The sequence below is a fragment of the Protomyctophum bolini genome (genome assembly GCF_963924005.1).
Source record: "Protomyctophum bolini genome assembly, chromosome: 7".
In the NCBI taxonomy this organism is placed as follows: Eukaryota; Metazoa; Chordata; class Actinopteri; order Myctophiformes; family Myctophidae; genus Protomyctophum; species Protomyctophum bolini.
In genome coordinates, this window is record NC_137868.1 from 40,341,471 (window position 1) to 40,358,009 (window position 16,539).

A 16,539-nucleotide genomic window follows, 5' to 3' on the forward strand; every position below is an offset into this window, starting at 1 on the left:
AGCACTAGAGCAGACTCAGCAGAGACTCTGAAGAGAGTAGTCAGAAGAAGAAGAACAATAACATAACATACTACAAGTAAATATATCATACAGTAAGTAGGCTATCCTATGGCGAGTAAGTATAATAAAAAGGAGGTACCCCATAACTAAAATACTGGGCTCAAGCCTCAAGCTATCCAACTCCCTCCCCCAACGCCTAAAAGGCAAGATACAGATCCTCTCTAAACTATAAGACCTCCTCAAGGAGTCTCTTACACAGCCCACTGACAGCTATCCCTGCTAATACAGGAAATCGTCATTATTTGTATGCCTATGGTTATGTTATGTACTAGGCTATCTACTACAGTATAATAACTGGTTATTACTACCAGTAGGTGGCGCTATTTCCCCCATGTTTATAACAACAGGAAGTTTAGAAGAACATAATCTCCACATCATCATATCCGTCGCTAGCGAAGAACAGGGAGAACAGAGCAACTTTCTGCTGTGAGTGTTTACATTTTTATACATGTCTGTCTCTGAGTTTGATTTCATTTTTGCTCTCTGATGTATACGAAACCATCCGAAGCGAAGCGACGTCCTTTGATATAAAGGCAAAAACAATATAGACTATATTTGATTAGTGAGGCTAGCTAGGTATTCGTATCAGTGATGCTAGTTATGCTGCCGCTGATCAACAACAAACGAGTAAAGGTGTTTTATTACTGCGATATAATATGTGTGGTGGATAGTCATATCCACACCACACCCTGTGTGTTCTGAGTAGAGTTACTGTAACGTTATAAGAAGTGTACTGTCTTGAGCTGATGTGGCAGACTGGCAGTGACTTCACTAAACCCATGAAGTAGTGAGTGGTGAGTGACCAACATTTTCCATTGACATTTTCTACTGCCTGTAACAGAACATACTGCAGTCTAAATCCTATAACTGGACTCAGGCTCTGAGTCCAGTTAATATGTAACATAGCCTGTAAATTACAAAACTTGCTTTGAAACAATACAAAGACAGTGTTTTGTTACAATTAACATAGGATGATGCTTTAGTGTTTCTTTTTTGTTTATTTTTACAAGAAAGATAGTGTTGCTCAACCAATGAAACTGGAATTACAAGAATTGCTGCTGTCTTGACCAAAAGGCACTGGCCTTAGAGCTAAAGCTGGTCTCCAAGCACCATATAATGGCTGCCCTAAACTATATGATACGTAGCTTATATGCTGCATTACTATATGTGTAGATACATACTGCCACATACGCTGATGTGGCAGTCAGCTGACCAATTGGGTGGGGTATTTAAGCTCACCTAGACTGCATGCTTCTTACTGCCTTCCTTCTGCATGGTTCCTGGTTATGTGACGTTTGCTCCCACTGCCACCCCAGCACCACCGGTGGCGGTGGACTCTGTTATTTCTGTTCCCCATGGGGAGTTGTTATTGTATATCTATCTCCCTGCTTTTTATGTTTAATGATGGTGTTTAATTGTGCTGAGCAGGGAGAAAACTGCAGCAGAGCCGAATGCCAAGATAATATAATATATGCACGCTTATTCTGATTCTATAATAAATATATTGGTTAAATCTATTTGTGAGTTATCTGACTGAAATACTTAATTGACTGGGATCTATATTCTGTTGGCTTTTGTCCCTCACACCAAAATATTTTAGCCAATAATCTGAGGTTAGCCAATAGTAATAGCCAATCTTCAATTTAACTTGAAGTTGTAGTCTTGAAGTAAGCATGTCTTTTATTTATACTACAGGCTTCTAAATCTGCTGAATATTTGCACCAGAGTAGGGATCAACAGTAGGGATCTAGCAGAAGACAAATTCTGTGTATGTGTAAATGTGCTTTCTAGCCATAAATATACTTAACATGTTTGACCACCTTTGTTTGGCCTCAATAATATTGTATTGTATAATTATACATATATTTCTTTACAGGAGTACATAGAGGCTTCTGTAGATGACTGCTGGAGTTCCGAAAGGAGAGAACTGCCTTGTAGACATGGGCAGCAAGGCACCATTTACCGGGGACGTGTTCACCGCTGATGAGGCTGCTCCTACTGGTGTAGGGGGAGCAGGAGTACTGGCAAAGTAAGCTTCCATTTTATTTAGTTCCTGTCTATTACATCTATGTGGTAAATGGTGCATTTATATAGCGCTTTTATCCAAGGCGCTTTACATAGATTCACCCATTCATAAACCAATGGCGGCGGAAACCATGCAAGGCACCAACCAGCACATCAGGAGCAATTAGGGGTTCAGTGTCTTGCTCAAGGACACTTCGACACTAACTCTGGGGGAGCCCGGGATCGAACTGGCAACCTTGCGGTTACCATCCGGCCATCCGTTACCCCTGAGCCACTGCCGCTCTATGTGCATTATGTGTTCTATGTGCATTATTGTAAATGTTGACTAACACAGACAGAATATATCAGTGAACATGAACACAGTATACCTGTACATTAAGTCAAGTGTGATCACAGCACAAGTTTACCATGGCTTCTGTGTGTCACCTCACAGGCTCCTGCCCAAAGGCTTCACAGTAGCCATGGCTAAGGACTTTGTGGACAAACGGCGGAAGTCCATCCGTCCATGGGCCGGCTTCGTGGACCAGCGCAAGTTCTCCAAACCCCGCAACTTCGGAGAGCTTTGTCAGAGGGTGGTGAGGAATGTGGACACCTACAACAGCAATTACACCTTCATCTTCCTGGGTCTCATCCTCTATTGCATGTAAGAGCAACATGGAACTGAATACTGACATGACAAGGTAGAAGATAAATGCACCAGTGCACAGTAGAATGCATGTTGTGTACAAAGCAAACAATGCTTTGTAGGAAGGAGATATGCACACTGAGGACATGTGTCCTGCTGCCTGTATGGCAGCAGGAACATGAATCTTTTAAAAAGTATACAAACCTTCACACCTAGCTCTGAATGCCAGTTATTATCTGACCAGTGTTAAAAAAGACAATAATTGTCAACACCCATAATCACTCTCAGCAACAACAAAAAAAGGTGCAGACATCAAATAACAGTACATAAATAATGCATTTTCACCATGCTGTTGCTATAGTTCATGTAGTCATAGTTTTTCATTTCGTACAAAGTTTGCTTACTCATCATATCTTTGGTTTTCCTTTTCCCCCTCCTCAGCTCTTGTAGATAGAATGGAATAGAATTCCTTTATTTATCATTGTACACTGTACAATGAAACTTTATCATTGTACACTGTACAATTAAACTTTGTGCAACTCCTCAGTGGTAAATATAATATAGACATTACACACTGGCACACACAGACACAATCTGAGAACTGACTTTTACCATGGCTGTTTTTGTTCCAAAAAAGAAAAGGAAATCACATATAAATAAAAATAAATCTCACTTACTGTACTAGACCTAACAAAAATGACTGAAATGATTCAGAAAGAAATCTCTCAACTTTGAAATTGTTGCTATAGTAAAGTTAAATTAAACTGAACCTTGTCTATTGTCTCCCACAGCATCAGCTCTCCTATGCTGCTCATTGCCTTGGCTGTGTATGTTGGTGCCTTCTACATTATCCACCTCAAGTCCCTGGAGTCCAAGCTGGTTGTTCTCGGTGAGTGAAGCTGCCATGGATGACGGATAACATTTATTTTTTGTTAGAGTTGGGTATCGTTGGGATTTGATCTGATACCGTGCTAAAGTGGTAAACGATGCCTGAACCGATACTAATAAAGGCACTAGACGATGGTATAAATGCAATATTTGCAATCAACGGTGATTTACATTGAGAACTGAATTTTCCCATTGCATCTCTCTGTTCTCCAAGTGTATCCTGTTTCGCAAATTTGACATGTTCCACTTCCATACAAGATGTAATCCTTTGGAGTGAAATGCAGCCACACAGTCTAGAGTAGACCATTTAGCATTAGGATAAATTAAAAAAAAACTGTAGCTCAAATGCTATCAGTGCAAGTTCATTTTTGATGCTGAGCATGCTGCCAACAAACACTCAAGCACAGGAGTGGAAGTCCAGGAAGTGATGTCACTTTTATACTGATCACATGATTGACAGATTACCATGTTTGGTATCTGGGTTACATAGTACTTCAGTCCATTAAAACTGAAGTCAGGCTATATTATGGGCCTGAAGTGTCTTCATAAGAGGATTATTCAACATGACGAGATGCATTCTCAGTGATATGGTTTATGTTTGCATCAGGTAAGGAGCTGACACTGCCTCATCAAATGAGCTTGGCCGGGGGTATTTCTCTCCCTGTCTTCTGGTTGGCTGGAGCTGGAGCGGCACTCTTTTGGATTCTAGGTAAGAGGTGCAACTGTTAATCGACCTTATGCATTTAATCTATTATTGAAAAAGAAAAAAGATCTTTCAAAAATATCTAGGAGCTCACGACGAATGTTCCATTCCTACCTGTTGTGAGCTTGTAGATGGACTATTTTCGCTATTTACGTGCATCAAATTATGACCGATGTCCAATTAATTGCAGGGTCATATCGACCGATGCCGACATATTACATTATATTTATATTGAACTCATAACTGAATTTTATTTATTATAATTTTTGTTTTGCTGGTGAAAGTAGATGGTAAGCCCTCATCATCAACAGCTAACGCTGTTAAAGAGACAGACATACATGATTTAAAAGATGAATATCAACTGTTGGCGGTTTAGAGTCCCTAAATTTAAGAAACAGACTAAAGAACTCAGTCTGTCCTGCTTTTAAACCAAAATCGTTAAACCAGAGGATATGTTGATGTTCTTGTCTGTTATCGTGATTTTTATCCTGTAATATCTTATCGTTTTGCAATGTATTGTGTCTATGTCTTGTCTGTATCTTGAACGGTGACGCCATGGACACAAAACAAATTTCAGTGCAAGCTGACAATAAAGTTGTATCGTATCATAGAGACAGGCAGACTGGACAGCTTTGTACTCGGTCACATTATTATTTTGAGACCGGTTCGATACAGATATGGCATTATTATGGCCGATTTCCATCCATACGCTACCGGTTATATGGTGCATCTCCAGTTACTACTGTTCTTATCGGGGTACTGTGGCTCTGACTCCATGATTTAGTCATTCAATCAAATCCTTTCCTTTCTCAGGAGCAACGTTGTTTGTGATTGGTTCGCACGCTGCGTTCCGCGAGCTGGAGAACTCGTCCGACATCGATGAGCTTCTAATGGAGCCCGTGTAGAAACCCGTGGTGAGCTCTGACCCTGCTGGAGGATGACCTCGTAAGCACTGGTCTAAGATCAGTCTCAAGTCAGACCCTGCGATTGCTCTAATATTGACGGGAGAAAGGGGGGGAACTGATCCCAGTTCTGCAAGTATGGTAAACGTGTTTGTGTTCCTCCTCCTACCGTAATTTACGATGCACCTGGCTTTTATGATAGGTACAGTATGTCTATATTGCACTACATTCTATTAAATTAGATCGCTCCTTAATTAACCTGCAGGTGGTGATTCAGTCATTATACCTAGACTGCACTTTGTATTGTTTCTGAAATGGTTGTTACAGACTGCATAGCCCACTTAGAACTACACTATATTAGAACTCTATTCATTACATATGAATGCCAGTACTCACCAACACACATATTTCAGCACATTGGAATGCAGCTTATGCCTTCTCCTTGTAAATGTATCACCTTGGATGCCTCATTATTTGTGTCAAAATGTTCCCTGTAGTACCTTCTGGGCTGTTACATTTATTTCTTTATTTTCTTACATTCAGTTCATGTATAAAAAATAATGGTGAATATGCACACTGATACCTAATTGAAAACACCTAAGGATAACCATTTTTACACACAGTTTTTGCAATGATTAGTGCACAAAAAAAGAACGGATATATGTATGAGACATCCTGCAAGCTTTCTATCTATCGGGTAGATTTGGGTATATAATGCTGACTTTTCATATTAATCTGATGATCTTTTTACCTTTTACATCTCATTGTCTTTTATATTTTGCAATCTATTATTTGTTTTCTCCTACCTTGCAGTTAAACATTTTGTATGTTAATAAAAAATGGGAAGTGCAATAAAACTCCTGACATCTCATTATTTTGTCACTGCAGTAACCTGGCCCCAGCCAGGCTGTATTTGACCTCAGAGAAGGTAGTTTGTGTTTTGTGGACGAAAACAACGCCTTTACTTTAGTTTGTGCATGCAAGGCAGGCTACACGGAGTGAACTCTTAGGCCCTTATAGCTTTTCTTTTCTAGGTTTTCTCCTCATTCTTCTGGCACAGCCTTGGAAGTAACCCAGTGGAATAGGTCAGTTCCAACCCCTTGTGGCTCCTTCCCTGTCTCCGTCACACCAAACGCCGCAGTGCTCCACCATCTCCCTCTTGTCCCCCTCTCGCCACCCCACCCCCTCTTCGTGTGACCCCCCGTGACCTCTGCTCTCGTGCTCTGTGACAGCACAGCTTGAGGACCCCATGCTCGGGTTGCCGTGGAGATGACCTTGGAGGGGCCCCCTTCACATACAATCATGCACACGACACACAAACACTCACACATGCGGACACACTCGCGTACACACTGCGGCAAAGGCTAGCGATCGATATTCTATTATACGGAGGGTGGTGGAAAGGGAGAGAGAGAGGAGAGAGCACTGCAGTGAGCTCGCTGAGTGTAGACACACAGGGGAAATTAGAGAGAGAGGGTGGGAGAGTAAGGTGTGTGTCAGTATGAGTGACAAAGACGGAATCGGTGCACATGTATATGAAACTGAGTGTACCCAGAAGACTAAATGTGTGTGTGTGTGTGTGTGAGTGTGAGTGTGAGAAATTGGAAATTGCGGAAATTGGGGAAATTGCGGAAATTGAAAATTGCAGAAATTGAAAATTGCGGAAATTGCAAATTGTGGAAATTGCAAATTGCGGAAATTGGAAATTGCGGAAATTGGAAATGTGTGAGAGAGAGCGAGGGGGGTTGGGAGGGGGAGAATGCATGCATTTTAAGATTTTACAGGTATGGCTGTGCTGTGCCAGAAAAAGTTGGTCTTACTCAAAAGCGACATATAGGCCTACATGAATCTTCTCACAGGCCACTACGCGGCCGTGAGGGACCACCCTCTCACGCACACATAGCGTGTCTTTGATCTATTTATACTGTGCCGAAAATAGCCCACATGTAAGCTCACGACGCACTGTGGATGATCACGAGTTGTGATTGGCTATTCCTGGCACACGGCACCATTGTACGACAGATCTAGAGCTATAGGCACTAGAGTTTAATTTAAAATAGATGACCCTTGAGGGACAGTGAAGCGGTGCAATTCTGTGTAGTCCCATGAGATGAAAATAAATATACGAGGGGTTGTAGTACCTTAATTGTCAGCCTTGCAATTTGTAGGATTTCCTATTTTTGGATACATGATTGTCATTCATTTCCAAATGGGGCATTGTTTCAGATTTTAGGGCCAATAACCTTATTTCTAATTGTACAGTGGTGTTTTTCATAAATTATATAACCTTATTAAATAAATTAATACAGTATTTTGACGATATTGCATAAGGTCTTGTTTCATATGGCAGCTTCTGTCTGTCTCTGTGTGTGTGTGTGTGTGTGTGTGTGTGTGTGTGTGTGTGTGTGTGTGTGTGTGTGTGTGTGTGTGCGTGTGTGCCGATAGGTATTAAGGAAAGTAGGTAGGTAGGTTAATTCAATAATTTCATTGCTGCATATAATCGTAAAGTCTCTAATGGTAATAATAACTATATGAATGTATCATCGCATAGAATATAATTACGTGAGCATTACTCCAAGTACATATCCGTCTAAAAACTGCCACAGTATAAGCTTAAAATGGTCCTAGACTAGTGAGGTTTATATCTGTGTATAATCTCCAAATATGAGCTCTGCAGAAAAAAACATGAAATAAAATGACCAAATTCCATGCAGGCCTACTATAGTTTATAGATTCACGAGACTGTCCTTGCTTGTGTCCCCCCTTGCTAAAAGTTTGTGTGTGTTAATGTCAGACGAGGACGACATATTTTCTATTCGGCTGTTTTGGTGCATTATGCTGGGCTGTTGCCAACTCTTTCTCCCCACTTTGGTGCCGCTGCATCTGCTGCAGTGGACGGTCATATCTGTTCATGAACACTAGGTGGCAGCCAATCCTCAGATTTGAATTTAGGTGTCGTTTTGTGACGTAGCCTACATTCTGTTTTTGAGGGGCTAGCCCCTCATACAGATAAACGCCATTGGCAAATGGACAGAGTTTGTTTAGTCGCCAACACAAACATTAAATGCCATTAACAAAAAAATAGTTTCATGTTTGTTTTACATCACCTAGCAGGAGTTAGACTTTAATATATTAGTGCCCACTTCAAACGGGTGTGATTTATTTTATTCAAGTTTGGTTCATAAAACAGTTTATAGATATGTTATTGTTTATATAGTCACCCAAAAGTGTGTACCGTAATTGTGATGTAATATTATTAAACAATATATTTGAATACATTTTAACTGGGATGAAGCTGATGTTGTTAGTTGTGGTATACAGTATGCTGTATGGTATATCAGTCAAGGTTAAGTTATGTTCAGTTATGTACGGGGACGCGGGGGAGCGCCATCCCCCCACTTCTCTCAAGTCTAAAATATATTTTTTGCCAAAAATATGTTTTTGACTCAAGCATTGTAAACCCTGTTTCTAATGTTGCATGTTTCAATAGTGCATCTGTGCGTGTTGCACACGTGCACGCAAATGCGCATGCATGTGTGCGTGCACAGGGTTTTATGGGGCGTCGCCCCACTTCTAAAAGTAGCACTACAACACTGGTTATGGTTGTACTGTCATACCAGGCCTGATGGTGCATCATTTTAGGGGCGAGGCCACTTGGCCTTTGGCGTTTTGAGGGCACAAAGGCCAAATGCCAGAACAAGAAGGTGGCCATCAAATAAAACAATGATTTTAAGTCGATCATTTTGAGATGGGGTTATTTTACACTTCCTGCAGTAGGCAAATGAGGGGGCAAAAGATATCTCTGTAGGGCTTTCCGTTCGAGGGTGGTGCAGTCCCCATACCGGCAGGGTGCCGGTATGGGGAGTGAGGATGCCCACTCTGAATCATTTCTGACGACGGAGACCAGGCCACTATGGCCAGGCTCAGAGCATAGCGTTTTTTTAAGGGGCAAAAGGGGACGGACATGAAATTATGCCGGCCCTGTGTCATGCGGTGCCATCCGTTTGAAAATCAGTTATTCCCTGCAACTGACACCTCTGTGCAACTAAAGTGTAAATAAGGCTTCATACAATAGATATACCGTACAAAGACAAATAGAAGCAGACATAGAGAGATGTGAACAGGAATAAAAAGAGGAATAGCAAGTGAGAAATATATGAGAAATTCATAAAAGAAGAACGGTGACAACTGAGTTCGGAATGGGAACAGAGTTTGGAGTAATGTTCTCAGAGACGGCATGCCGAGATAAAGACACACAGACAGATCTGGTTTGTATTAAATGTTCTAGATGTTTTTATTGGTGTTGGTTTCGTTTTTCTTTCACACACACATGTTCTACTAGTTGTCGTGTAACTGGAGGTTGTTGTTTATTGTATTTTTTTTTCTTTCACTTTATTATTATTTCTTTTAATCTCTTCACTCTCAGCCCCCTAACTGCCATCTGAGTTAAAGTGACCCAGCCCGAGACTGCCGGCCCTTCACTGGTCTCCCCAACACACACATATACACGGAATGCAACAAACCTGGACTGGAACCCTGGACACATCAGACCTGGACCCAAAATAAAAGGGTCCGGATCCGGAGCAGTGTCCAGAGACTCCATCACAGGAACATCATCATCATTCTCATCATTCTCATCCTCATGGTCACGCGCCACCACAGCACAGCAGGCTGACTGTAATCCTGTCACACCAACACGCACTGCAGTGAGTAGGTTAGGAGCCTAAGAGCCTTGGTTTGCCGTCTCACGATCTCATGTTATAAACACAAGCTTAAAACCTTGCTTTTGCGTCTACATATATATAGTGTATCTATATATATACATTGGCCTTGTTTCCTCTGAAAAATTCAGTGAAAAGAAGAATTGAAACCAAACAAAACAAAAAACAAAAAAACAAAGAGGGAGAGAGAGAGAGAGAGAGGGAGAGGGAGCGAGAGGCAGATCCCTCTGCTGTCTTAACCGATGTGATTTGGATGTTTATCTCTGTTGTATCACACAAAAGCCTCTCTTTCTCTTTCTCTCTCTTTCACTCTCTCTCTCTCTCTCTCGATCTCGTTTTTTGACACGTCTCTTTTTTTTTTTTAGAATCATTTATTTATTGTTTCATTTAAATTCGGTATAGAATTATATAGTATTCCTAGAACACATGGACTGAGAGTCATAATGTTTTGTTTTTTTTTCCTTTTTTTTTTTCCAACTTGGAGGAGGGGGCGAGGGTGGGGGTGGGGGGGGTGTACCGTAATATTTTGTAACAAGGACAATGGTTCACACAGTGCACACAAACGAGACAAACGGGAGGGGGGGGGGGGGGGGGGGGGAGAGGAGGGATGCGAGAGGAGAGGGGGAAGAGCTGGAGGCAGGGGGAGGAGGGAGGGGGGGGGGGGCAGGATGGGACACCATGGGGTGTGCTTTGTTTTAATGCCTAAACGAGGAGGGGGGGGCAGGAAGCAGCTCTCACAAACCCCCCTCCCACCAATAGAGTAAATAAAAAAACAATTGCATACAGAACAAAATAACGACAAGTAAACCCATTCAAACATAGCCCCCTCCCACCCGACCCCTATATATATATATATATATAAAAACAAAAACAAAAAAAAAACAACGTAGTCGCCGGAGAAAGAAATGTACAGTATAAGGTGAAAGAGAGAGAGAGAGAGAGAGAGAAAAATAAGGTGAGGAAGGGAGATGACCGCCTCTCCTCTGCCCTCCCACGGAGAGGCGGCGAGCCCAAGAGCAGGAGAGGAGGCTGGCGGTGGCTGGAGTGACGGTGAGTGTGATAGGATCCCTTTTTCATGAATTTGTATCTGTATGTGTGTGCGCGTGTGCGTGTGCGTGTGTGTGTGTGTGTGTGTGTGTGCGTGTGTGTGTGTGTGTGTGTGTGTGTGGTTGAAGGACAAGCCAAGGGTCGCCAGAAGGAAGGTAGAAAGGAAGGGGAACAGGGGGAGCGGGAGAGATAAGGGGGGGGGGGGGGGAGCTAGGATGGCCCTTTTTTGCAGAGCATTGACACTCCCTTTGCACCATAGCTCATTCAAATCTACATACAAGAATATGCAGCTGCCGTTTGGTAAAGATATATGGTTTTTATGTACACAGCAGTGAGAGGACACATGCAGAGAGTATCATAGAGGGGGGGGGGGGGTGGGGGGTGGAGTTGGCGGGGGGTTGGGGAGTGGGAGACGAGTCGATGTACGAAAGTGGTAAAGGTGCTTTTGCTGTTTTGTTTTATTAATCTTTGGGGCAGTCATGATGAAAATTGCTTGGAAGCAGTTGTCGTCTTTGGGAAGGGGGCGGGGTATCTGGAGGCGTGTCCTGTCGGGGACGGGGCGTTGAGGGCATTGGAGGTGGGTGGGGCTTAGGGCAGGGTGAAATAAGTGGAAGATGTAAGGGGTTTGAGTAAAGAAGCTCTCCTTCGATCAATAGTATGTCTCCCTTTCCACCCAACCTGTGGCAGGAGAGAGAGAGAGAGAGAGAGAGGGAGAGAGAGAGGGAGGGAGAGAGACAGACAGACAGAGAGAGATAATGGTGAATTAATCTGGAATTGAATCTTGTGTTGTTTAAGATTGAGACTGCTTTTCAAAAATGTCTGTATTGACAAATGTATTTTGTTTTGACAAATTTGAACTGAAAACATTGCCATTCTAAAATGTCTAATATGTCTGAAATGTATGTCATCCCGGCCTATGACGTAATTAACCTTCACTAACCGACAAAGCATCCAAATGTGTGAAATTGTGTGCAGGAAACAAATTGAAGCTACCCTTGCAAAACCACTTAATGTTGTGATTGCATGCGAGAGAGAGAGAGAGAGACAGAGAGAGAGAGAGAGAGAGAGAAGAAGTCATACATACCTCCAGGGTTCCGGCGGATGAGCAGTTTTCGAATTTCATCATAAACAAAGATCAAGAAACTGTACGGCAATGCACATAACCACCAGGTAGGCCTGTAGACACAAGGAGAGACAAAGGCACCATTAGACACCGTTGCACTCATGCACTGTGCATGACATTAATTGTTTATTTGAAATTGGTATTATTAGGAGAAAATAGGGAGACTCGATCCTGCTAGAATTAGAGGTGTTCATTTCCCTGATGAAGGCTTAACCGCCTAAACATTGGATTCATGTCTTAACCAGCTGCGTCCTAATAAAGTATTGGCCCTCTGGCTATATTGGTGTGTGCGGGTTAGGCCACTTTCTTGTTTTTTCAAGACTCCCTCTTCAAGTTCTCTCCTGTGGGCCGGCACCGCTAAAAAGGACTTTGGTGTGCGTTAGCATCCTTGCGCACAGAATTAGAAGTGTTGGCAGGTGTGATGTGATTATCCCATTCAGATATAGGCTACTAGTGTTAATCACCTGCCGATTGGACTGGTGTGATCACAGAGGCTTAAGTTATGATCTAAAAGTGCATTCGAATAATTAGAACTCACTTTAGTGGGAACATCCTGAGCGCTATGTCCATGCCTGGAGTGTAGGACAGGAAGGCAGCCAGAGCCGTCTCCTCAAACAGGCCAAAGATCAAGATCTTGTTCCTGGTGGATACAGAAGAAAGCAAGCAGTCAGACACTCCGTGGGAGCAGTGGTGTGCACAGATAGACACTAGGTGGTGCTAGAGCACCTGCCCAAAACCTAACAGGCACGCTCTGACTCACTTCATGCCCTGCTGGAACACAGAGTTACGCCTGGTCTTACAGACGATCAGATCGGCCCACTGGACCACCACGATGCTGACGAAGAACGCTGTGTGGCAGGTGAACTCCACGATCTTTCTCTGTTCATATGTCTGGAAGCCAGGGGGGAGGGAGGGGGGAGTGAAAAAAGGATGAATAACAATGCAAACATACAGTATAGTGGTATGGTATACTGTATAAATGTCTGTCCCCAGAGGGGACCATGTAACTCTGAGAGTGTGAAAAATGCAATGTGTCCATCTTTCAATTCTCAGACTTAATATGAGAACACTCGGGATTCTACTGTGTAGCCTATTGACTATATATAGTGATTCACACAGCGGGCATTTTGGTCTCACATAATACTTGTGTGTTGGGAAAAGTGGGGTGGCATTTCATTAACTTAATAGCAAAATGCCCGCCGTGTGATTAATGGTGAATGCCTGCTATATGCACAAAGACAAATGGTATGGTACGGTTAAGCAGGAAACGTTTATATACCACAACTCCATTTTATGGGGGTAGTTTCACTGTTCAAGGATCAACCAGGTAGTTTTGGTGACTTCACAATTGATTTATAATGACATTTCAAAGTTGTAGCACACATTGGTAGTGTTGAATAAGAATATTTAATATATAATAGAAAATGCATTTACAATATTCCCCAGGTTCTATGTTCCCCACTTAGGGTTTAGGGTTAAGTACAGAACAAAGAATGTTTGTTTTTGCCATCTTTGTTGAAGAGTCTGAGCAGTTTATCTTATGCCAGTGTTCATTTTTAGTTGGCTAAGACTAGGTAGTTTAAGTAGCCTATAGGCAGGCCTAAAGTTCAATGGATTGTTCAAAGACTGAGTTTAAATCAGAATTTGCTACTAAAAGTGACTACTATTAGTAAAACTAGACTTTTAGTCTTACTAAAATTACTAGGTTAGGTTTCTGGTTTAGATTTATTCTAAGTGGGGAACAAAGAACCTTTTTTGCATGGTAGGGAAACATAGGATATATGCTTTCAAAAAACAATTAAAACAGACTTAATGGAAGAATACATTTGTCTTTTGTTTTTTCATTTGTCAATGTGCAGCCCAGCCTCAACTTCCCGCAATCCCACCTGGGGTCCCGACCGACTTCTGCGGTACCGGTACGCTATGGTACGGTGTGGTATGGTATGGTGCGCTGTGGTATGGTGTAGTATGGTATGGTACACAATACACATACCCATTGCTGTCCATAGCTGTCTTCTAGGTCGTTGCAGGTGCGGTCGTCCCAGTTCAGCCTGATGCCTACTAGAATAGATGGCAGGAAGCCATTTTCTGCCAAGATCACAAAGTACGCAAAGAAGCCTCCAGAGCCTGGATCATACCTGCACACACACAAAAGGTTGACATTGTACATGAACCAGTTTAACAATGTAAATTGCCGATAGCTTTTTGTTTTCCCCCCAGACTCTTTGCGACACATTTTTCATTGATTGCTAATGCTATTCCTCATGATATATTACATGTGTAACGTCTATGTTTATTTTTCATATAACATCTATACACTACTGCATTATACTGCGTGTATTGTTGTTGTGTACTTGCACTATTCTCACTAGGTCGAATTAAGTGCTTCTGGTTGTCGTTGTGACATTAACTATAGACATGTCTTCAGTCCAGTGCTCTTACCCATTGGTTCCCAACCTTTTTATATACTGTACCACCTCAGAAAATATTTGGCTCTCCAAGTACCATAATAACTGATGTTAAAATACAGGAGCGTATGTACTGTATACCTTTCTGTCCCATTTCTAAAGCCAACAAAGCTGCCGCTCTGACAGAACTCACTAATCAGCACAACAAGATGATTTTTCTAATGTGATTAATCCGTTCTCAAATCTTCTATTAACGGCTAGGTGTGCTGTCATGCTCATTTCAGCACGGCTGGATAGCCTATTTCAACACTTCTCTGTGTACCACCAGAGGGTGGGCTCTAGTACCACCAGCGGTACCAGAAACAGTGGTTGGGGGAAACCTCTGCACTTACCAATCTGTCCATAGGCAATGCTGATCAGCCTCTCGTTCACCAGCTTGTCCCTGAGGGGGTTCCTGGGCTGACGCTTCATGATGTCGCTCTCAGCTGCCTCATAGGCCAGAGAGATGGCTGGTACCTGGAGAAGGCGGGAAGCATTAACATCTTATTCTAGTCTTGTACTGTATGTACGTGTGTGACAATGGCATGATAGAAGGGCAATGTAGAGGAATGGATCATTTATACTATGAAGTCTGAGATTTCAAGGGTCTGGAAACAGCATGACGTAAAAACAGTGTTTTTGAGATGTTTTGAGCTGATCCTTTTCTGTTGGATTATTATCCCCCCCCCCCCCCCCCCCTCTACCACCTCTATTCAGCACCAACAACAATCCCACTCAACCTTTCACCATCTCTTTACTTGATGAGTTTCCATGGAGTTAAATTATGAAGTGCCCTTGACCCTGAAGTCACTGGGGAGCCGGCATTTAGAAGTCCATTGATCCTGATGGGAGTGTAGCAGAGTCCCGACCAGGCTTCTATTGAGGAGAACTTATCTCACTGGACCAGACCCAGCAGAGCTCCAGATATTCTGGAGAGTGGAGGGCAGGAGAGGTGGAAGCCTCAGACAGACACAGAGAGAGACAGAGAGAAGGCGAGTTGTTTGTCTGTGAAACTTGTTAAAGTGTTCCTGTTTGGAAGAGTGACTGTGATTCTGAAGTAACTAAGTAAGTAAGTAAAAGTAAGTAAGTAAAAGTAAGTGTCTAAGTAATTAAGTAAGTAAGTACTTGTGTGTCTATGCGTGAGGAATGGGGGGATGATAACCCATTGCGTGTCAAATCCAGAGATCATTCTAAAAGGAGAATGTTCTCTGCTGTACGATGTGATCACATCTCACAAGTCACTGGACCGTCACTAAGGGTCCTAGGGGGTGCCTAATAGATATTATTAAAAACCCATCTTTCTCGGATCAGTGATCCCATTCATTCATCTGTCATCCTTGCCCTTTGCACATCAGTCAAACGAAGGTTGTGATGTCGTCTGCTACATAAATACGACCTGCAGGCCTCCATGCATGAGCACTCAAACAAGGTGTTTTATGTCTGCGATGGGGACAGAAACAGGCGGATGGATGGACTTTGGGTTGCAGCGCTGGTACATGTACATTATCTTTGGATTATGCTACTGGAATTCCACGGATGAAGCGGTGACGCGCCGTACAGAGAAACTCACTTCTCTCTGTACACGGCTTCACTTTGTGTTACTTTGAAGAGTGGTTTACAGTTTAATTCCGCAACACTGTGGATGAAGGAGGGGCTCAATCACAGACAAAGACTCTGAGAGAGAGAGAGAGAGAGAGAGAGAGAGAGGGTTTTGGCTTATTTGGACCTGCACAGCCCAGCCCAGGCACCGGGTCAAAGGTCACAATGGGGTGCAACATGTGCATGGTTCAGAAGCCTGAGGATCAATACAGAGTCATGTTCCAGGTAAGTGTCTCTCTCTCTCTCTCTCTCTCTCTCTCTCAGCATTATTTTGTCGTTCACACTAAGCACTATAACTAGCTATAAAAATATAGTTTTAAAAATCATTATATAGTTACAGTATATAGTCAAGTCAAGTGGTAGAGTTCACACCAATTATATAAAAAAATCACACCCGTG

At 42.6% G+C, this 16,539-nt stretch overlaps 2 protein-coding genes across 3 annotated transcripts in view; one reads left to right on the plus strand and one right to left on the minus strand.

The window, feature by feature from the left end:
* The first annotated feature begins 391 nt into the window (after positions 1 to 391).
* Positions 392 to 6,054, plus strand: rabac1 (Rab acceptor 1 (prenylated)). Of its 2 annotated transcripts, none has more exons than XM_080768082.1 (6): positions 392 to 486; positions 1,937 to 2,089; positions 2,519 to 2,728; positions 3,502 to 3,599; positions 4,206 to 4,307; positions 5,115 to 6,054. In XM_080768082.1, the coding sequence occupies exons 2-6, from the start codon at positions 1,959 to 1,961 to the stop codon at positions 5,204 to 5,206; spliced, it is 633 nt and encodes a 210-aa protein (XP_080624208.1). In that variant the 5' UTR covers positions 392 to 486; positions 1,937 to 1,958; the 3' UTR covers positions 5,207 to 6,054. The 2 variants fall into 2 exon arrangements, with proteins under 2 accessions (XP_080624208.1, XP_080624209.1); XM_080768083.1 differs by lacking the exon at positions 392 to 486 and adding an exon at positions 558 to 854.
* Positions 6,055 to 9,472: 3,418 nt separating this feature from the next.
* The window catches only part of atp1a3b (ATPase Na+/K+ transporting subunit alpha 3b), a 34,950-nt gene continuing 27,883 nt past the window's right edge, over positions 9,473 to 16,539 (minus strand). Inside the window, 7 exon segments of the mRNA XM_080768824.1 lie at positions 9,473 to 11,649; positions 12,056 to 12,147; positions 12,633 to 12,734; positions 12,855 to 12,985; positions 14,088 to 14,215; positions 14,218 to 14,232; positions 14,895 to 15,018. Of these exon segments, the coding sequence (XP_080624950.1) occupies positions 11,621 to 11,649; positions 12,056 to 12,147; positions 12,633 to 12,734; positions 12,855 to 12,985; positions 14,088 to 14,215; positions 14,218 to 14,232; positions 14,895 to 15,018 (621 nt within the window). The 3' untranslated portion in view covers positions 9,473 to 11,620.

What these genes read in the sequence shown, in the direction of transcription:
- rabac1 (XM_080768082.1), top strand. Translation starts at nt 1,959, where the DNA reads ATGACTGCTGGAGTTCCGAAAGGAGAGAACTGCCTTGTAGACATGGGC. An exon ending in GGTCTCATCCTCTATTGCAT is followed by an intron (nt 2,729 to 3,501) that starts GTAAGAGCAACA and finishes TGTCTCCCACAG; the next exon opens with CATCAGCTCTCCTATGCTGC. An exon ending in GGCACTCTTTTGGATTCTAG is followed by an intron (nt 4,308 to 5,114) that starts GTAAGAGGTGCA and finishes TTCCTTTCTCAG; the next exon opens with GAGCAACGTTGTTTGTGATT.